Source organism: Mustela nigripes, chromosome 7 (genome assembly GCF_022355385.1).
Source record: "Mustela nigripes isolate SB6536 chromosome 7, MUSNIG.SB6536, whole genome shotgun sequence".
In the NCBI taxonomy this organism is placed as follows: Eukaryota; Metazoa; Chordata; class Mammalia; order Carnivora; family Mustelidae; genus Mustela; species Mustela nigripes.
In genome coordinates, this window is record NC_081563.1 from 50,593,002 (window position 1) to 50,609,781 (window position 16,780).

Sequence of the window (16,780 nt, forward strand, 5' to 3'; positions counted from 1 at the left end):
CCCTCTGAAACACGAATCTTACCACTGAAAATGTTTTAAACATTTTCCAAATTTAACAATTCCATTTAAACAATTCCAAAGCTCCAGAGATAAAGCCTTTATCCGTATTAGCCTTTGGTTCCCTGGAAATGCCATGTTCTCTCCAACAGCACCTTTCCATGTGACTTTCCCTCAACTGGGAGGATTTTCTCTTCTCTGTGTCTAGTTAATTTTTGTCTTCAGATCTTAGCTTTATCAGAACTTCCTCAGGGAAGCTTTCCCCAGCTTCACTAACAAGGTCAAATCCCCTTATGGTATACTTTCAAAGTATATTAGCACATACCAGTTTTACTTATTTATGTGGCCAACTAAATTTTGTCTGCTTTTTCTTACCTGAACACTAGAAGGGCAGAGATTTTTAAAAAAATGTTTCGGTTCACCAAGATTCCTTTGCATCCAGCCGGACAGTGTGAATGCCCATGGTGAATGCTCAATGAATTAAGCACCCACTGGAATACTTACCAAGAAAAACAATAACTATTACTCCTTAATGATCAACCGTCTATAGCATTAAGGTCCAAAAGAACTTTCTGTGATGATGGAACTATTCTATATTTGCACTGTCCAATAATGCCACTGGTCAAGTGTGGCTACTGGATACTTAAAACGTGGTTAGTACAACAAAGGCACTGAATTTTTAAACTTTATTTAATCTTAACGAAATACGATGTCAAGAGCCACGTGTGGATAGTGATGACTGTGTTGAACAGCACAGGTCTATTAAAAGTCTCTTCACTGTCTTTTCACTTGTACTTTGTTGTATTTTGTTCACTCTGCACAGTTTACATCTTGTCTATGGAGCAGTCCTAGACAATAAACACTAGGCTTGTTTTGGTCGCCACAACGTGCCCTGCACACAACAGAAACTTAATAAGTGTCTGATGATTTGATATTCAAACTGAATAGCAAACTTTTTTTTTTCTCCCTGAAAAGCTAATGAATTAAATGTAGTTATTTTCAAAATCGTCTTCAGGAGCCCACCATAAAACCAGCTCTTTCTCCATTGTGTACTACGTGGTGCTTTCTAGTTTTCCAGACTGGAGCTGCAGCATAAACCTCCTACCTACGGGGCACTCCCCTTCATTGCTACAAACAAGGTTCCGGAGAAGTCAAACAGGTGAGGAGCCTCATGTAGTGTCCAGAATCCACACTACTCCCTCCAGGAGAGTCCTGCCTGCCCTTCAGGCACGCTAATCTCCGGTCTTCCCAACAAGACAGCCCCTGGAGAACTACTCTCTCCCCCCGTACAAACGCTTCCCCTCCAGCAGGGCACGAGGAGCCCCACCTCCTCCCCCAAAGCGTTGCTTAACCACACCCCCTGGGAATAGGGACGCTCGGAACAGCTGGTGTAATTCAAAAGGCCCGGGACCCACAGAGAGGGTGAAGCAAGAGAGGTCTTTGCCATAAACAATGGGAGACTTGGCGTAGTCAGCCAGAGCCTGCGCAGGAGTGGAGACCCAGGACGCGATACGGCCCCTACAAGACTTTACAAGCCCGCCTGTTATTTGCCCGGCACGGTGACCGGCAGCCGGCAGGAGGCAGCGGATCAGAGAGCCGGCTGAGCGCGCAGAGACGCCGCGTCACCCTGCCCGACGGCAGCCCCCATCTCTCCCCGACCCGGCTTACCTTCTCCGGGCCGGTCCGCTGGTCCTCCGAGTAGCGGTGCCTCGGGACCGACGACGGAGGCAAAGGCCCTACGGGATGCGCCTGCAGCCAGGCCTTGGCCTCCTCGTCTTCCTCGTCGTCCGTACTCTCCGGAGGCTGGCTCTCGTAGTTACTAAAGTCCAAGTCCAGGTACCTCCTCTCTTCTTCCTCCACCTCCTCCACCATCACCACCTCGTCCGAGTCCAGGTTTGCCCGCTCCTCCGCCTCCTCCGTCTCCTCCTCCTCCTCCTCGAGCTCGCCGGGCCACGGTAGGTCTTCAGGCTCCATATTGGTGTCTCGCTCTAGGAGGCGGGGGGGGGGAGAGGGGAAAGGGGAGGGAGGGGAGGGGAGGAGAGCTGACTGGCGGTTGCGGCCGCGCGCAGGCGCAAAGACCACCGAGGCCTCGCGCCCCGCCCCGCGCCGCGCGGACTGGGCGGGGCATGGAGAGAAAGCGCGCGTTGCTAAGGACGCCCCGCGGGAAAGGGCGGGGCAGGGGGCAGAGGTGTGGTGGGGGCCGGCGGGGGAGGGGCGTCGTCCTCGTCACCCGCTGGGATCTTGCTCACACTACTGAAAGCTCACAATAAACCCCGACTGGGCTCGTCTCGAGGGAGGGGAGAATTTAGTTCTCGACTGCGCCAAGCCAAGACTGAATTTTGCCCATGCACCGAGAGCAGATCAGACCCCAGTACAAACCCATGATGATCAAACTTGCAAACTAAATTTTTAAAGATTGAGTGCCTGCTGGGCGACAGGCCTTATGATCGGCTCTTGAACCTAGCAGTGAAAAATGTCTGGGACAGTAGAGGCATTAAGAACCGGACGCGTGGTATCAGAAAAAAATAGAAGTTTCAAGCCTGACATTGCCCTTAAAGCTGCGTGACCGAGCCTCTATAAAATGATGAAGCCATCACAAAGGATGGTTGTGATAATTAAAGCAGATAACCAACCTGAAGGACTTAGTGGTAGGTATTATTCATTGATAAACTCATTAAATGCTCACAGTTCTGAGATGAGTATTATTACCATTTCGTATTTGAAGAAATATAATGCTCAGAAAAATAACTCGCCCAAAATCTCTGAATTACTGCCATCCCAAGTCTTTTGTAGATCCAGTTAATTGCCCTGGCCCAGAGCTATCAGCTAATAAAAGAAAAAGGACAAGTATTTGTACTGATGGTACATATACATTTTAGGTTAGTCAGTGGCTTTGAAAATCTTTAGAAACAGATTTCCTGACTATTTCAGGAACTCCTGTAAAATAAATAGCAAATTAAAGAATCTTGAGATGTTTTGCTATTACCTAAGGAGATAGCCATAATTAGAGGTCAGTGAAATTCTTCATGGTATCTATCCATAATAGCAAAGATAAATTGGCAATGATATCGAACCAGCACCGCTGGGGTAATTTTTAAGGTTATTGCCAAGGATGCATGTCCTATCTGCCAATGACGCAATTCTGGCAAAACTATAAACATAGAATACAGACTGAAGCCCAAAGCCTCAGGGCTCCTAAGAAAACCTCTAAATTGACTATGAGTACATTCAAATATAACTCTTCTTATGACAGTTGAGGCTTTTCCTTGCTGGAGAGCTATGGATGTAATGATGGAAAAAAATTCCTTGATTTTGTGTTCCTGACTTGAGAAATCCCAATGCACCTCTCCAGTAACAGGTACACACAGTGACACTGTTATTAAATAATTCTGTAAACCTTTACCATTTACTTAGAAACTCCACTATCCTTATCATTCACAAATTTCAGGAAAATTAAAGGGAACTAATGGAATTCTATAACTCATTAGCAAAATTCTCAGAAACTCTCAAATTCCCAAGGCCCAAAGTAGTTCCATTTGTCTTGATAATGATGACATCAATCTATCAAAAGACCCATAAGCTATCTCCTTCTGAGTTAATAACAGGCTCCCTTGTGTATTTGCAGTACTAGATCCTACCCTAATACAAACTGATATGACTAATTACTGCAGAGACCCACACTGTAACTCTTGTTTTATCAACAGTAAAGCAACAAAATATTTACAAAGCACCCATCTAAGCAGCTTCTGCATGACCTGAAATCTAGAGATTTGATCTTCTGAGAAAGCATCAGAAAAAAATTTCCCTTGATCCTCAATGGAAAATCCTAATCAGGCACTGTTAACAACAAACCAACAGTGAAACTCCAAAGGCATTGATCTCTGGATTCATGTTACTCAACTAAAAATGAATGCATCATTTTTTTCTGGGACACTGAATGTCTAATTCATTGGAAGATCTCAAACCAAAGATTCTTGGGAATTATCCTGAAGCTGCAGACTACAGAAATGGGTAGCTTATGCCCATTACAACAGAACAAGATTAATTTTCTGGTTCTTCAGCATCCTTTACCCTACCACTAAATCTTGCCTATTATGTTTTTGGACAACCTTTATTAACTACAAAATGATTTCTCTATATGATCTCCCTTATCTTCCTACTATTACCTTTGACTCCGTATGCTCTTCTGCCACTTAAGAAAAAACAATTTTTTTCTTTTTTTTATAATTTTTTATTTTTTTATAAACATATAATGTATTATTAGCCCCAGGGGTACAGGTCTGTGAATCATCAGGTTTACAGACTTCACAGCACGCACCATAACATGTCGCTCTCGGCCCGCAAGAACCACTCGGAGACTCACGTAGCGGCGAACCTTCTTCTTTAATCGCTTTTTTCTTTCTCTCCCTCTACCCTTGGCGCATGGGTTTTTATACAGGCAGTGTTAACCAATCAAAATGCAGTGCTCATGCACCTCCCGCGAGAGTGGACCTAAATGAACAGTCAATCATATTCAGTCCCTTACGGCTCTTAGAGTAGGCCTCCTGTACCGGACAATAACACATACCCTCCCCAATGTCTATAACCCCACCACCCTCTCCCTACCCCGCCAACCCTCAGTTTGTTTTGTGAGATTACGAGTCTCTTATGGTTTGTCTCCCTCCCGATCCCATCTTGTTTCATTTATTCTTTTCCTACCTCCCAAACCTCCCATGCTGCATCTCCACTTCCTCATATCAGGGAGATCATATGGTAGTTAAGAAAAAACAATTTTAGGGCGCCTGGGTGGCTCGGTGGGTTGAGCCGCTGCCTTCGGCTCGGGTCATGATCTCAGGGTCCTGGGATCGAGTCCCGCGTCGGGCTCTCTGCTCGGCGGGGAGCCTGCTTCCCTCTCTCTCTCTCTGCCTGCCTCTCCATCTGCTTGTGATTTCTCTCTGTCAAATATAAATAAATAAAATCTTTAAAAAAAAAAAAGAAAAAGAAAAAAAAAAAGAAAAAACAATTTTAAAAAAGAAAGAAAGGGGCATGTGGGTGGGTCAGTTAAGTGTCTGCCTTCAGCTCAGCTCACAATCCCAGGATCCTGAATCAAGCCCATGGCTTGACTGAGCAGAGAGCATGCTTCTCCACCCCCCCCCCCCAAGTAAAAGCATAAATAAAATTCAAAAGAAAAAAAAGGGAAAGAAAAGGAGAGGAAAGGAAAACAATGATCTCTAGTGTGTTTTTCTCAAATCTTAGCTACTGCTCTTAATTTAATAGCTGAAATGTGTAAATCTTTTCAGCAACTTCCACATTCAAAGTTGACAGTCTGAAAGACAAACCTGATGTCTCCTGACTCTGAGCCCTCCAGAGAATAAATTGGAGTTCTCCTTCAACTACACCGTCCTTTACACAAATGGCTGTATCCTTGAGTTACACTGATACAGTTCTACATCTTTTCACCCATTCTCCTTAGGAACCAAAACACAAGAGAGGACCTGGAGGACCTGACAGAGAAAAGGAAATCAATAAGGAACTAACACGGGGCACCTGGGTGGCGCAGTGGGTTAAAGCCTCTGCCTTCAGCTCAGGTCATGATCCCAGGGTCCTGGGATCCAGCCCCGCATTGGGCTCTCTGCTCAGCGGGGAGCCTGCTTCCTCCTCTCTCTCTGCCTGCTTCTCTGCCTACTTGTGATCTCTGTCTGTCAAATAAATGAATAAAATATTAAAAAAAAAAACAATAAAAAAAAAGGAACTAACAACAGTATTTCAGATGATGAATGATGGGATGCAGATTGTGGTGTGGAGATAGGAGAGGACAGATGCAAAAGGTACCTGGAGATCACATCGATAGGACCTGGTGACTGGGTGTAGGTAGGAGAGATAGAAGGAAAGAGGACGATAAATCCCTCATTTTCATTTGGGCAGCTGAGCTGATCAAGGAAATACAGAAGTAGAAACATGCAGGTCTTTAGGGAAAGGTCATCAGTTCAATTCTTAACATATTGAGTTTCAGTTGCCTAAAAATATCCAGTTAAGGATGTTCAGGTAACAGTTGTAGACACAGGGCTGGGACTTAGGGAAGAGGGAGGTGTAGGTTGGTGACAACAAGCACATAGGTGTTAGAGAAAGTCACAACTCAGTATAAAAGATAAATGGGCCAAGGATGGAACCCTGAATAATAGGCACATTCCAAAAGAGGAAGAGGAGAGCACAGACTGAGAAGAAACTACTAGAGAGATAGGAAGAGAACACAAAGTGGTAATACAGAGTAGGGAAAATCAAATACAGTTGACTCTGAAACAACCAGGTCTGAATGGCACAGATCCATTTATACACAGATTTTGGGGGGGTAATTACAGTACAGTACTATAAAAGTATTTTCTTTTCTTTAAATTTTCTTGATAACACTTTCTTTTTTAAAGATTTTGTTTATTTGTTAGATTGAGAGAGACAGACAGAGAGTGAGCACAAGGAGGGGGAACAGCAGGCAGAGAGAGAAGCAGATTCCTGCTGACCAGGGAGCCTGATACAGGCCATCCCAGGAGGCTGAGATCATGACCTGAGCTGAAGGCAGACCCATAAACAACTGAGTTACCCAGGCATCCCTTAATACTTTCTATGCTTCACCTTACTTCAGTGTAAGAACACAATACATGATATACAAAACATACAAAATATGTATTCATTTTTTAAGATTTTATTAATTTATTTGTCAGAGAGAGAGCACAAGCAGGGGGAGTGGCAGGCAAAGCAGGCAAGGGAGAAGCAGGCTCCCAGCTGACCAAGGAGCCTGATATGGTACTCGATCCCAGGATACTCAGCCAACTGAGAAACCCAGGTGTCCCCAAAATATGTGTTAATTGACTAGGTTATCAGTAAGACTTCTTCTGATCAACAGTAGGCCATTAGTAGTTAAGTTTTTGTGGAGTCAAGTCATATAAATTTTCAACTGTGTGGTAGGTAGTTCCCTGATCCCTACACTGTTCAAGGGTCAGCTATAGTTTTAAGATGGAAGAGGCCAAAAGCATCAAATGCAACAGAAAGACAAAATAACTGAAAAGCATCTAATGAAATTGGCATTAAGGAATTATTGGTAACTTGCACAAGAAATTATTTTGCTGGAATGGTGGGAACAGACTCCAGGTACAACAGTTGGGAAATGATTGGGGGTGAGGAAGGTGAGACATTGAGTGTAGAGAGGATTTTGGTCATGAAAAGAAAAAAAAAAGGGTAAGTTAGTGGCTAGAACAGGAAAGGAACCATGACAAGAGTTTTGTTTTGGTTTTCAATATGGAAGACAATTGAGTTTATTACTACGCCGAGAAGATTGACCCAAAGGAAAGAAAGACATTGAAGCTAGAAAACAAAAAGATAATTGATAAAAGCAGAGAGGATGACAGGGGATTCAAGTGGAAGGAGTACCCTCCAAAAATATGGCTTTCTCATAGAGGAGAGAAAAGACAGATATTAATAAAAATCTTTTACTCAGGCAAGCGGAGCAAGATGTTGACCGAATTCATGTTTCTTGGCTTTTAATCATGGTAATCAAAATGTGGTCTGCAGACCATCTTCATTAGAATCACCTGAGGTATATGTTTATGAAGAATCCCAGCTGCTATCACCCAGAGAATAAGGTTTAGGAAGTTTGGGTTGGTGCCCAAAAATCTGATCTTTAAACGAGCTCTTATACCCGCCCCCCCCACCCGCCGACCCTCAAGTAATGCAGATGCCCCGTAATTGTTGAGAACCACTCCTTTCTTTTCTCTGTGAAATATCAAGGACAATACAATGCTTCCCAATCAACTACAGAAAATCTTCCCTCTGCCTGCCACCTAGCAGCCAAGACATGGACACGTGGCCTAGTTTGACACCTGTGTATGCTCCCATATATGACTTTGAATCTTAAGGGAGTGAAACAGAATTCAGTACTGTACTTCTCAAAAGCATAGTCTGGGGACTAGAAGCATCACCTGAGAACTTCTTAGAGGTGTGAACTCTCAGGCCCCATTCAGACCTACCAAACCTGTACTTTAACAAGACCCCCAGATGGCTCAGAGGCACATTAAACCACAAAATGCAAGAAATCTCAAGAGGTTCTTGTCTCCCTGACCTGCAAGGTAAAGAAATGGGTTGCATTGGAGGACCTAGGTGGCTCAGTCGGTTAAGCATCTAACTCTTGATTTTGGCTCAGTTATGACCTCAGGGTAATGAGATCAAACCCCATGTCAGGCTCCTCGCTCAGCACAAGTCAGCTTGAGATTCTCTCTCTCCCTCTCTCTCTGCCCTTCTCTCCACTCATGCTCTCTCTCACTCAAATAAAGAAATAAAACTTTTTAAATATTTTTAGAGATTTTATTAATTTATTTGACAGAGATCACAAGTAGGCAGAGAGGCAGGCAGAAGGGGGGGAAGCAGACTCCCCACTGAGCAGAGAGCCCGAAGCAGGGCTCGATCCCAGAACCCTGGGATCATGACCGGAGCCAAAGACAGAGGCTTTAATCCACTGAACCACCCAAGCACCCCAAGAAATAAAATTTTTTTTAAAAAAGAGATTTCAGCAGTAGCAACAGACAATAGAACACGTAGCACGACTTCAGTCGTTGGTTCTGTTCTCCGGTGTTCTTGGTTCTTGCCTTTACTGGTCATCTACTCATATTAATGCAGGTAACACCAAACAATCACAAAATCTCGGCAACCCACAATAAAAAGTGCTGTTTCTCGCTCGTTTACCAGCTGGTCGTCTGGAGATCTCGGTTTCAAGCTGCAGTGCATGAGTTGGCTGGGGTGACTTAAGTCCACAAGTCTTTCATTATTTGGGACCAGCCCATTACTCCAAGAATGCTTCTTCCATGAGGGAGGTAGGAAGCTCTCAAAGGTGAGTGGAAACACAAATGCCTCTTAAGGCAACAGTCACACTCTCACTTTCTCCCACACATCACTGCCCAAAGCACACCACATGGCTAAATTCGACATCCCATATCTCCTATAGAAGTTGACAGAAGACAGGAAATAAATACCACCCCTTTTTGAAGCCTGGTTTCCAGCTTTCCCACTGGTTCTATGAGTCTCACAATATCCTTCTAGTAGGTTCCTTTTCTGCTGAAGTTAGCCAGCATCAGTGTCTGTTGTCACTTGAAAACAAAACCTGTCACTGATCCACAGAAGGAAGTGTAGGCCAGATAGGGAAGAAGGTAGACAGCCCCAGGATGTAGCTGTCAGCCTCAGAGAAAAAGCACCGAAAGATTATATGCACAAGACGGTTAGATGAATAAAACGATAAATGGAGAAATTGAAGGTCTTGACTAGAGACCAAAATATTGCAATTGTAAAGGTCCAAGATGTAGCTACAGGAGTTTAAAATGTCCGAGCTATGGCTACAGCAGAAAGTTCCTGAAACAAGTCTCCCCATGTATTTATTTAAAATCCCCTGGGATAGAAACAGCTGAATGATAAAGAAGGTCCATGCCACATTCTTTCTGCACATTATCCAGATAAGCCACCAGGAGGGCCACATGGACATCAAAGGGACAGGTGGGGGGCTCCTGGGTGGCTCAGTCCTGTAGAGCAGCTGAGTTTTGATCTCAGTTCAAGTCACAATCTCTGGGTCCTGGTATAGGTCCTGGTATAGTGGGAGTTGACTTGAGATTCTCTCTCCCTCTCCCTCCCACTCACTCCCTTTCTCTCTCTCTCTTTCAGATAAATAAATAAAATATTTTTTTAAAAGGAGAGCAGCAGTACCTGAGTGGCTCAGTCAGTTAAGCATCTGCCTTCAGCCCAGATTATGATCCCAGGATCCTGGGATCTAGCCCTGTGTCTTTTCCCTCTGCCTGCCACTGCCCTATTTGTGCATGTGCTCTCTCTTTCTTTGTCATATAAATAGATAAATTTCTGGAAGGGAAGACCAAGGCTTGTTGAGCATCAAACACTATGATGGGTATTTAAGATTTTATTTATTTATTTATTTGATAGAGAAAGACACAGCAATAGAGGGAACACAAGCAGAAGGAGTGAGGGAGGGAGAAGCAGGCTTCCTGCTGAGCAGAGAGCCCATGTTGGGCTTGATCCCAGAACCCTGGGATCATGCTCTGAGCGGGAAGGCAGATGCTTAACGACTGAGCCACCCAGGTGCCCCTAGGATGGATATTTTTTAATAATTGCCTCTTCCAATCTTCACAGCAATTCAACAAAGCATTTTACAGATGAGGATATCAAGGTTCAGATAAGTTAAATCATTGTCTCAATATAACCCATCCAGTGAGACGAGGCGCAATATAGCTCTAAGCCCGATTTGTCTGACGACATGGTCCATGACCTTCCTGTTGAACCATACAGTGTGGAAGCTCCCAGGGGGGCAGCAGGAGCAGGCACAGCACAAGGCCTAACCTTGTTGTAAGTGGAACGTGGGAAACTGTCAACTTCCCTTGCAGGAGCTGCAAGGACAGCTGTAACCTCGGGAGCAAGCTAGGTGTCAGTTAAGGATTGGTTGAGGTAAGAGGCTGTGAGGCAAGGAAGTTTGTCTACAATTTCAGCACAGGTTTGGAGGAACGAGGTCAACATTTCAGGAAAAGCCGAAGAAGAGTTTTTTTTAAATCTTTCAAAATATATTTATTTGACAGAGAGAGCGTGAGAGAGCACAAGCAGGTAGAGAAGCAGAGGGAGAGGGAGAAACAGGCTCCCCACTGAGCAAGGTCCAATTCAGGGCTCTCTGGGATCATGACCTGAGCCAAAAGCAGACACTTAACCAACTGAGCCACCCAGGCGCTCCTAGCCATAGGAGACTTGCAGAAATACACAGATGAAAGCCCTGCAGCCAGGGAAGATTAGAAGAGCTTGCATTCTTGTATGTGGCTGGAGATGAAACTTCAAGATATGGAACTAGTTTCCATGACAGACCATTCTCTACAGGGGAAAAAGAGTGATTGATCCAGTTAAAAAATTAGAGTATTTCATGTCTTTATTCAAAGTTCTGCAAGAACTTTCAATCTCATGCAGAATAAAATCCAAAATCCTAATTAACCATGGTCTACAAGCGCCTACCTGATCTGGCCCCTACCCAGATCCCTCCAGATCTAAACTCCTGCCCATCTTTCTTGCTCACCCATTTGAGCCATGCTGGCCTCCTCACTGTTCCTTAATATGCAAGCCCACTCCCACCTAAGAGCCCGAGCATCTGCTGTTCCCAGGGCCTGGAACACACTTCCACCAAATCTGCTTGCTTTTTCAGAGACCCCTTCTCTGATAACCCGATATACTCACCAAAGCTTTCTTTCACTTCTTGCAACTTCTTGCCACTCAACATTTATTTGTTTGCTTATTGTCTCCCCCTGCTAGGATACAAGCTGCACAAGAGAATAGATTTCATCTGTTTTGCACACCATTCTGTGCCTAGTGCCAAAAACAGCATCTGACATATACAGTGGTTCTTGGTAAACATTGTGGAACGAAGTCAATGGAGATTGCATTGAACTGGCTGGTCAAATGATTCTGAATAGAACTTCAGTATAAATTTGGTTTTGCTGGAACTGATAAAGATGTCTGCCTACCAGAGAACATTTAATTTCCTTTTCCAGCTGGCGTCTGGAAGTTGACTATAACTTGCAGTTGACTTCTGGTGGCAAACTCTCCCTTAGGATGAATCATTTCCACTGATGGTTAGATCAATCCATTAATAACTTCATTTTCATGGTGCTTTTATATTCAGAAGAATAAATTACAAAAGTTAGTATATGGCATATGTAGACACAAATTTTGTTTTATAGATGCATATGTTTGTCTCTGTGTGTATTCGTATAAAAGAAATTTATATATGATAAACCAGCGAGGATAACTGGGAATATGCAAAACATTTCTATTCCTGTGAGTACAAAATTTCTGTCTCAACTCATGGATCACCTTGATGGTTGCTTCACTGTTACTCCTCTAACTGGTTCTTTCACAAACTCTATATAATATCTCAATTGGCCACAGATACTTCAAGCACCACTGGATACTTTGGGTCATCAGAGCTAGATGCCAGAGCAGTTCCAACAAGCTGAAGTTTTTTCTTATTCTGGACTTGACTCAAATCATGTAACCCTTCCAGGTTACTTTGTCAAGGGGTTGGAGTACAGGTTACTCAGTAAATGTGACGTTGTCTCAAAAATCCAGAATGAGGGGCGCCTGGGGTGCTCAGTGGGTTGAGCCTCTGCCTTTGGCTCAGGTCATGGTCCCAGGGTTTTGGGATCGAGCTCTGCATCAGGCTTTCTGCTCAGCGGGGAGCCTGCTTCCCCCTCCCTCTCTCTGCCTGCCTCTCTGCCTACTTGTGATCTCTGTCTGTCAAATACATAAATAAAATCTTTTTTAAAAATCCAGAATGATCTGCTATATATCATATCTTTCTCTTAAAGGTACAGATGAAAGATGGATTATTTTTGTCATTGTTGTTGTTTGTTTTTCTGGCTACTTATTTTTTAATTTTGAAGGTAACAACTCCACATGCCCCAGGCCATTGGATCCCCAGACACTTCCCTGAAGTGATACCTTGGAATTTTTGTGAGATTCCCCAGCCATTTTCTAGTATGTACATATTTTATCAGAGAACTAAGGATAATTGCTACATCTTGCTCACTAGTTGTATTAGAAGGGATGTCATCAATTTATCAGAGCAAAGTAATATCCAACAGGATGGTGAATAAACATAAAGACCAAATTATGATCCAATGCTAAACTTAAGTAGCGCCGAGCCAAGAGAATATACAATTGACCTTGCAGGTGAAAGCAATTTCCTCTTCAAGTCTCTGCTTATTGGGTGATAGAAAAAAGATGAATAGCAGTCTACGGTATCAGGGGCTGAGATGATTTTTCCTCCAGGAAAGAGATCCCATTTGAATCAGCAGCTACAATTGAAGTTACCACTTGATTAAGCTTATCATTATCCAAAAACATTACCCAAAAAGGTGATCTCCAGGAACTTCCATTTGGTCCTTTCTACCATAATAGACAGGGTTTCATAGGTCAGAGAGCAATGTATATGTGTAATCTTCTACCAGAAGCTAAATATTTCCACTCCAATTATAAACTCAGGAACTAAGAAAGTAAAGACAGGATGGGTTTGAAGATCCACTGGACCTCTATGAGGAGAATAATAGCCAAATCTTCATCTCCTAGCTCTTCTAGGCCCCATCCTGACTGATAGACCACAGTGGAATTCCGATTCCTTAGGGATTCATTCTGGCTCAGAGCCAGTAACTAATAATTCCTGGGAGGTCTGGATATATTTTTTTCTTTCCTCAGGGTAAGTTACCATGGTAAATAAGGACAAGTCTTTCCAGGGAAGTCTAGGAATAAGATTTATCACATGGTCCTTCCTCAAGTGTTCCTGATCTCTCCTTCCGTCAAGGGGCCCTGGGACACTGAACTGACTCAGAAATGGGAAAAACGTAAGAGGCCATGACTCTTTATTGTGACGGCTTAAGTTAGGATTCTTTCTGTACACCTAAAATTTTTTTTTTCCCCAGTTATACGATTTAAATAGAACCTTAATGGACTGCCTATTTTGGCCCTGAGTATCCCATGTTAGCCACCATCAAAATTTCCTATAGGTCAAACTATTCTGATTACCATTCTAGCTCCGCTACCTTTTACGGTAGCCATGCTCACCTCTGGTGGGTAAGTGCCGCTCTATAGCCTCCACCATTCTGGGATATGATTATCTCCACTGAAATCAGGAAGTACATTTCAGTAACAGAATATCCCCCCTCATCTCACTCTACAGGGGACAACTATCTGTACCTTGTGAAAATATAGGGCTCTTCTCATTAGTATATTTTTCTATGCCATAATGAGGGAAATGTTTTCTGAGCCTTCTTGGCTCAGGAAAGGGGTGAGTGAATGATAAATCCACATTTAATAAATCTACTCAAAACTTCCAAACTAGGGGCGCCTGGGTGGCTCAGTGGGTTAAAGCCTCTGCCTTCGGCTCAGGTCATGATCCCAAGGTCCTGGGATCGAGCCCCTCATCGGGTTCTCTGCTCAGCAGGGAGCCTGCTTCCTCCTCTCTCTCTGCCTACTTGTGATCTCTGTCTGTCAAATAAATAAAATCTTAAAAAAAAAAAAAAAAACAAAAAACCTTCCAAACTACTAAAGTCTCTGGATTTTTCTATATCATATCAAAGAGTTTCTGGTATCTCAACTTCATATGTCAGACTCCACAACAGGCTTCCAACAGCTGACCAAGGAGATAGATCCTCTAAAACTAAGCAAATTTAGGCCATGGTAAAATTGTGTCCTTAATCGCTTGAACTCCATGCCCACATATTTTATCCATGTCCTATTGAAATAAATTAGCAAAATGTTGCAGTTCTTTTGCTAAGTAATGTCTGACTTTAATTGATCCCTTGGGGCATAACATGACTCATATGTCTGGATGTAATGAGAGGGGAAAGAGGTATGAGGAGAATTGGCATCCACTTGCAAGGCAACTATCTCATGTGAAGTCATAAGAAGGGCTTCAAGCAACAGCCAAAGCCAAGGAGACAGTATGCTATTGCTATCAAAATGGGCTCAATGAGGTTTGAGGTGCTTGGTATCAGCCAGATCCCGAATTTCCCCATTCCAAATTTCACGTTACCATTCTTTCCCATTCCATGCCCTAACTTTTACCTAAAAGATTAGACAAGGCTGTGGGTTCAACCTATGTTAATCCAGCAGTCCAATGAACCTCAGCCATGTGAGACCACATGAAGAGATTCTTTTAGGGCAGTCACAGGAACTCCGTGGTTCTCTAACCACACCTTAAGGCAAGAATTTAAAACCCTGAGACTTCCATTTTCTTTCTTTAAGCACAGCTAAAAATAGCCAGACTCAGCCACAGCCTTTATATTCTGTATGCCCTTCACACGGCCTATCACAGTAACCAGTTTGATCACTAAGGCATTGTCTTCAATATGGACTGTACTCCATGTAACCACAGATGACAGTTAAAGTAATTGCTCACCCCTGGGCACCATGTGCCATGCCAGCAACCCATCTTCTGATGTTAAACAGATCGTCACAGCTTCCAACTACAACCAGGTCAGACGAACAATCCCACCTCTCCATCTTATTAAGGTACTACTGCCTGCAATCACAACCAGCACTGGTCAGAGTTGTTTGTTTTAGCCTACAGATTTTACTTCAGCATGTTTCAGTTGAGTGATTTATTATAGAATATTATCTATAAGAATAGACAAGAAATTGGCATGATAACACAGCCAGGAGAAACAGTCAGCCTCACCATGGAAGGTCCCAAGGGAAAGCCTGCAGTTACCACTACCTTTTATCGACATGTACGAGGCTGGGGACAAGAGAACAGGAAGGATCACCAATATAGCTTCCCCCCAAAGATCAAATATTCCCACTGCCTGATACTTCCTATATCACTCACTTCTAGCATCTAATACTGCACAGGTGTATTTACTTGGGTGAATTGTTCAAAGCCTGGGATTTTGTTGTTTTAATTTTCCATCCTCTCTCTTATGAGAAAGTAGACTAGAAGTGAGAAATGGATATTGAATGACTCAGTCTTCATTCCTCCAACAATCAGGAACACTTTTTGCCCAGCAAATATACTCCTGGAAGTCTATCTCACAGAAACAAAAGCACTCCCATGTGAAGATCTATGTAAGAAGGCTTATTACAGATACTTTTGTAAGCAACAAAAATCCATAAACAAAGAAAAGGCCCAACACAAAGAACATGGTTGAATTCATTAAAGTCATGTAGATCTCTGAGCGCTATTATTTTTTTTAAGACTTTTATTTATTTGGCAGATAGAGATGACAAGTAGGCAGAGAGGCAGGCAGAGAGAGAGGGGGAAGCAGGCTCCCCGCTGAGCAGAGAGTCCGATGTGGGACTCGATCCCAGGACCCTGAGACCATGACCCGAGCCGAAGGCAGCGGCTCAACCCACTGAGCCACCCAGGTGCCCTCTGAGTGCTATTATTATAAAGAAACAGCGTTCTTCAAGGTGACCAGGAAGGATTTCCTCAGGATGATTTTGACTGAGATAAATAAGATAAAGACAAATGTATATTATGTGATCTTGTTTTTGCTTAGAAAACTAAAAGAAACTGTTTATATAATGCATATGTATGTATGATTATATGACTATAATAAAAACCATAGAAGAAATAGGCATCAGGTTTAGAACATAGGTTATCTGGGGAGATATAGAGTGATACGTGTGTGAGGGAAGGGAGAACTATACCAAGGGAAAAAGAAAAGAAAAAAAAATCTACATTTGAAAATTGTGGGATGGATTCTGGGAAGGGGGCCTCAGCAGCACCAGCAAAGATACTCAATCTCAACAAGTTTTCACTTAAAAAACAGCAGAACATCTAGATAGCAAAGCCAAAGCACGTGGACAATATTCATAGCTAAGCTTTGGATTTGCCAGATTCAGCAAATGAAATTGCAGAATTCCCAATGAAATTTGAATTTCAGATAAACAATGAATAATTTTTTAGTATAAGTATGTCCCAAATATGGCATAAAAATAAACAGACGAGACCTGAATGGGGGAGGGGAACTGTGCCAGAAAAATCCCAGAAAGCAAGCCACCATGTTTTTGAACACTATACGAAAACAACAGAAGAGGGAGCTCTACGAAATTAGAAAAGCTTTTCTGAGCTCCTTTTTTTTTAAAGTCCCTGAAAACTAATTTCACGCAAAAATAAGAAAGAGAATAGTATCAAGGTCAAATCCCACACAAAATTACTACAAGAAAAAAGAGAATACAGAGCAGAATAACATCCCAGAAGACAAAGCATGCCAAAAAGACCTGCCCA

The 16,780-nt window shown here is 43.0% G+C and overlaps 1 protein-coding gene across 1 annotated transcript in view; it reads right to left on the bottom strand.

Moving 5' to 3' along the window:
- The window catches only part of ALMS1 (ALMS1 centrosome and basal body associated protein), a 197,964-nt gene extending 195,987 nt beyond the window's left edge, over positions 1-1,977 (bottom strand). Inside the window, exon 1 of the mRNA XM_059405835.1 lies at positions 1,666-1,977. Within this exon, the coding sequence (XP_059261818.1) occupies positions 1,666-1,971 (306 nt within the window). The 5' untranslated portion in view covers positions 1,972-1,977. The remainder of the gene's footprint in view (positions 1-1,665) is intronic.
- Positions 1,978-16,780: the final 14,803 nt, after the last annotated feature.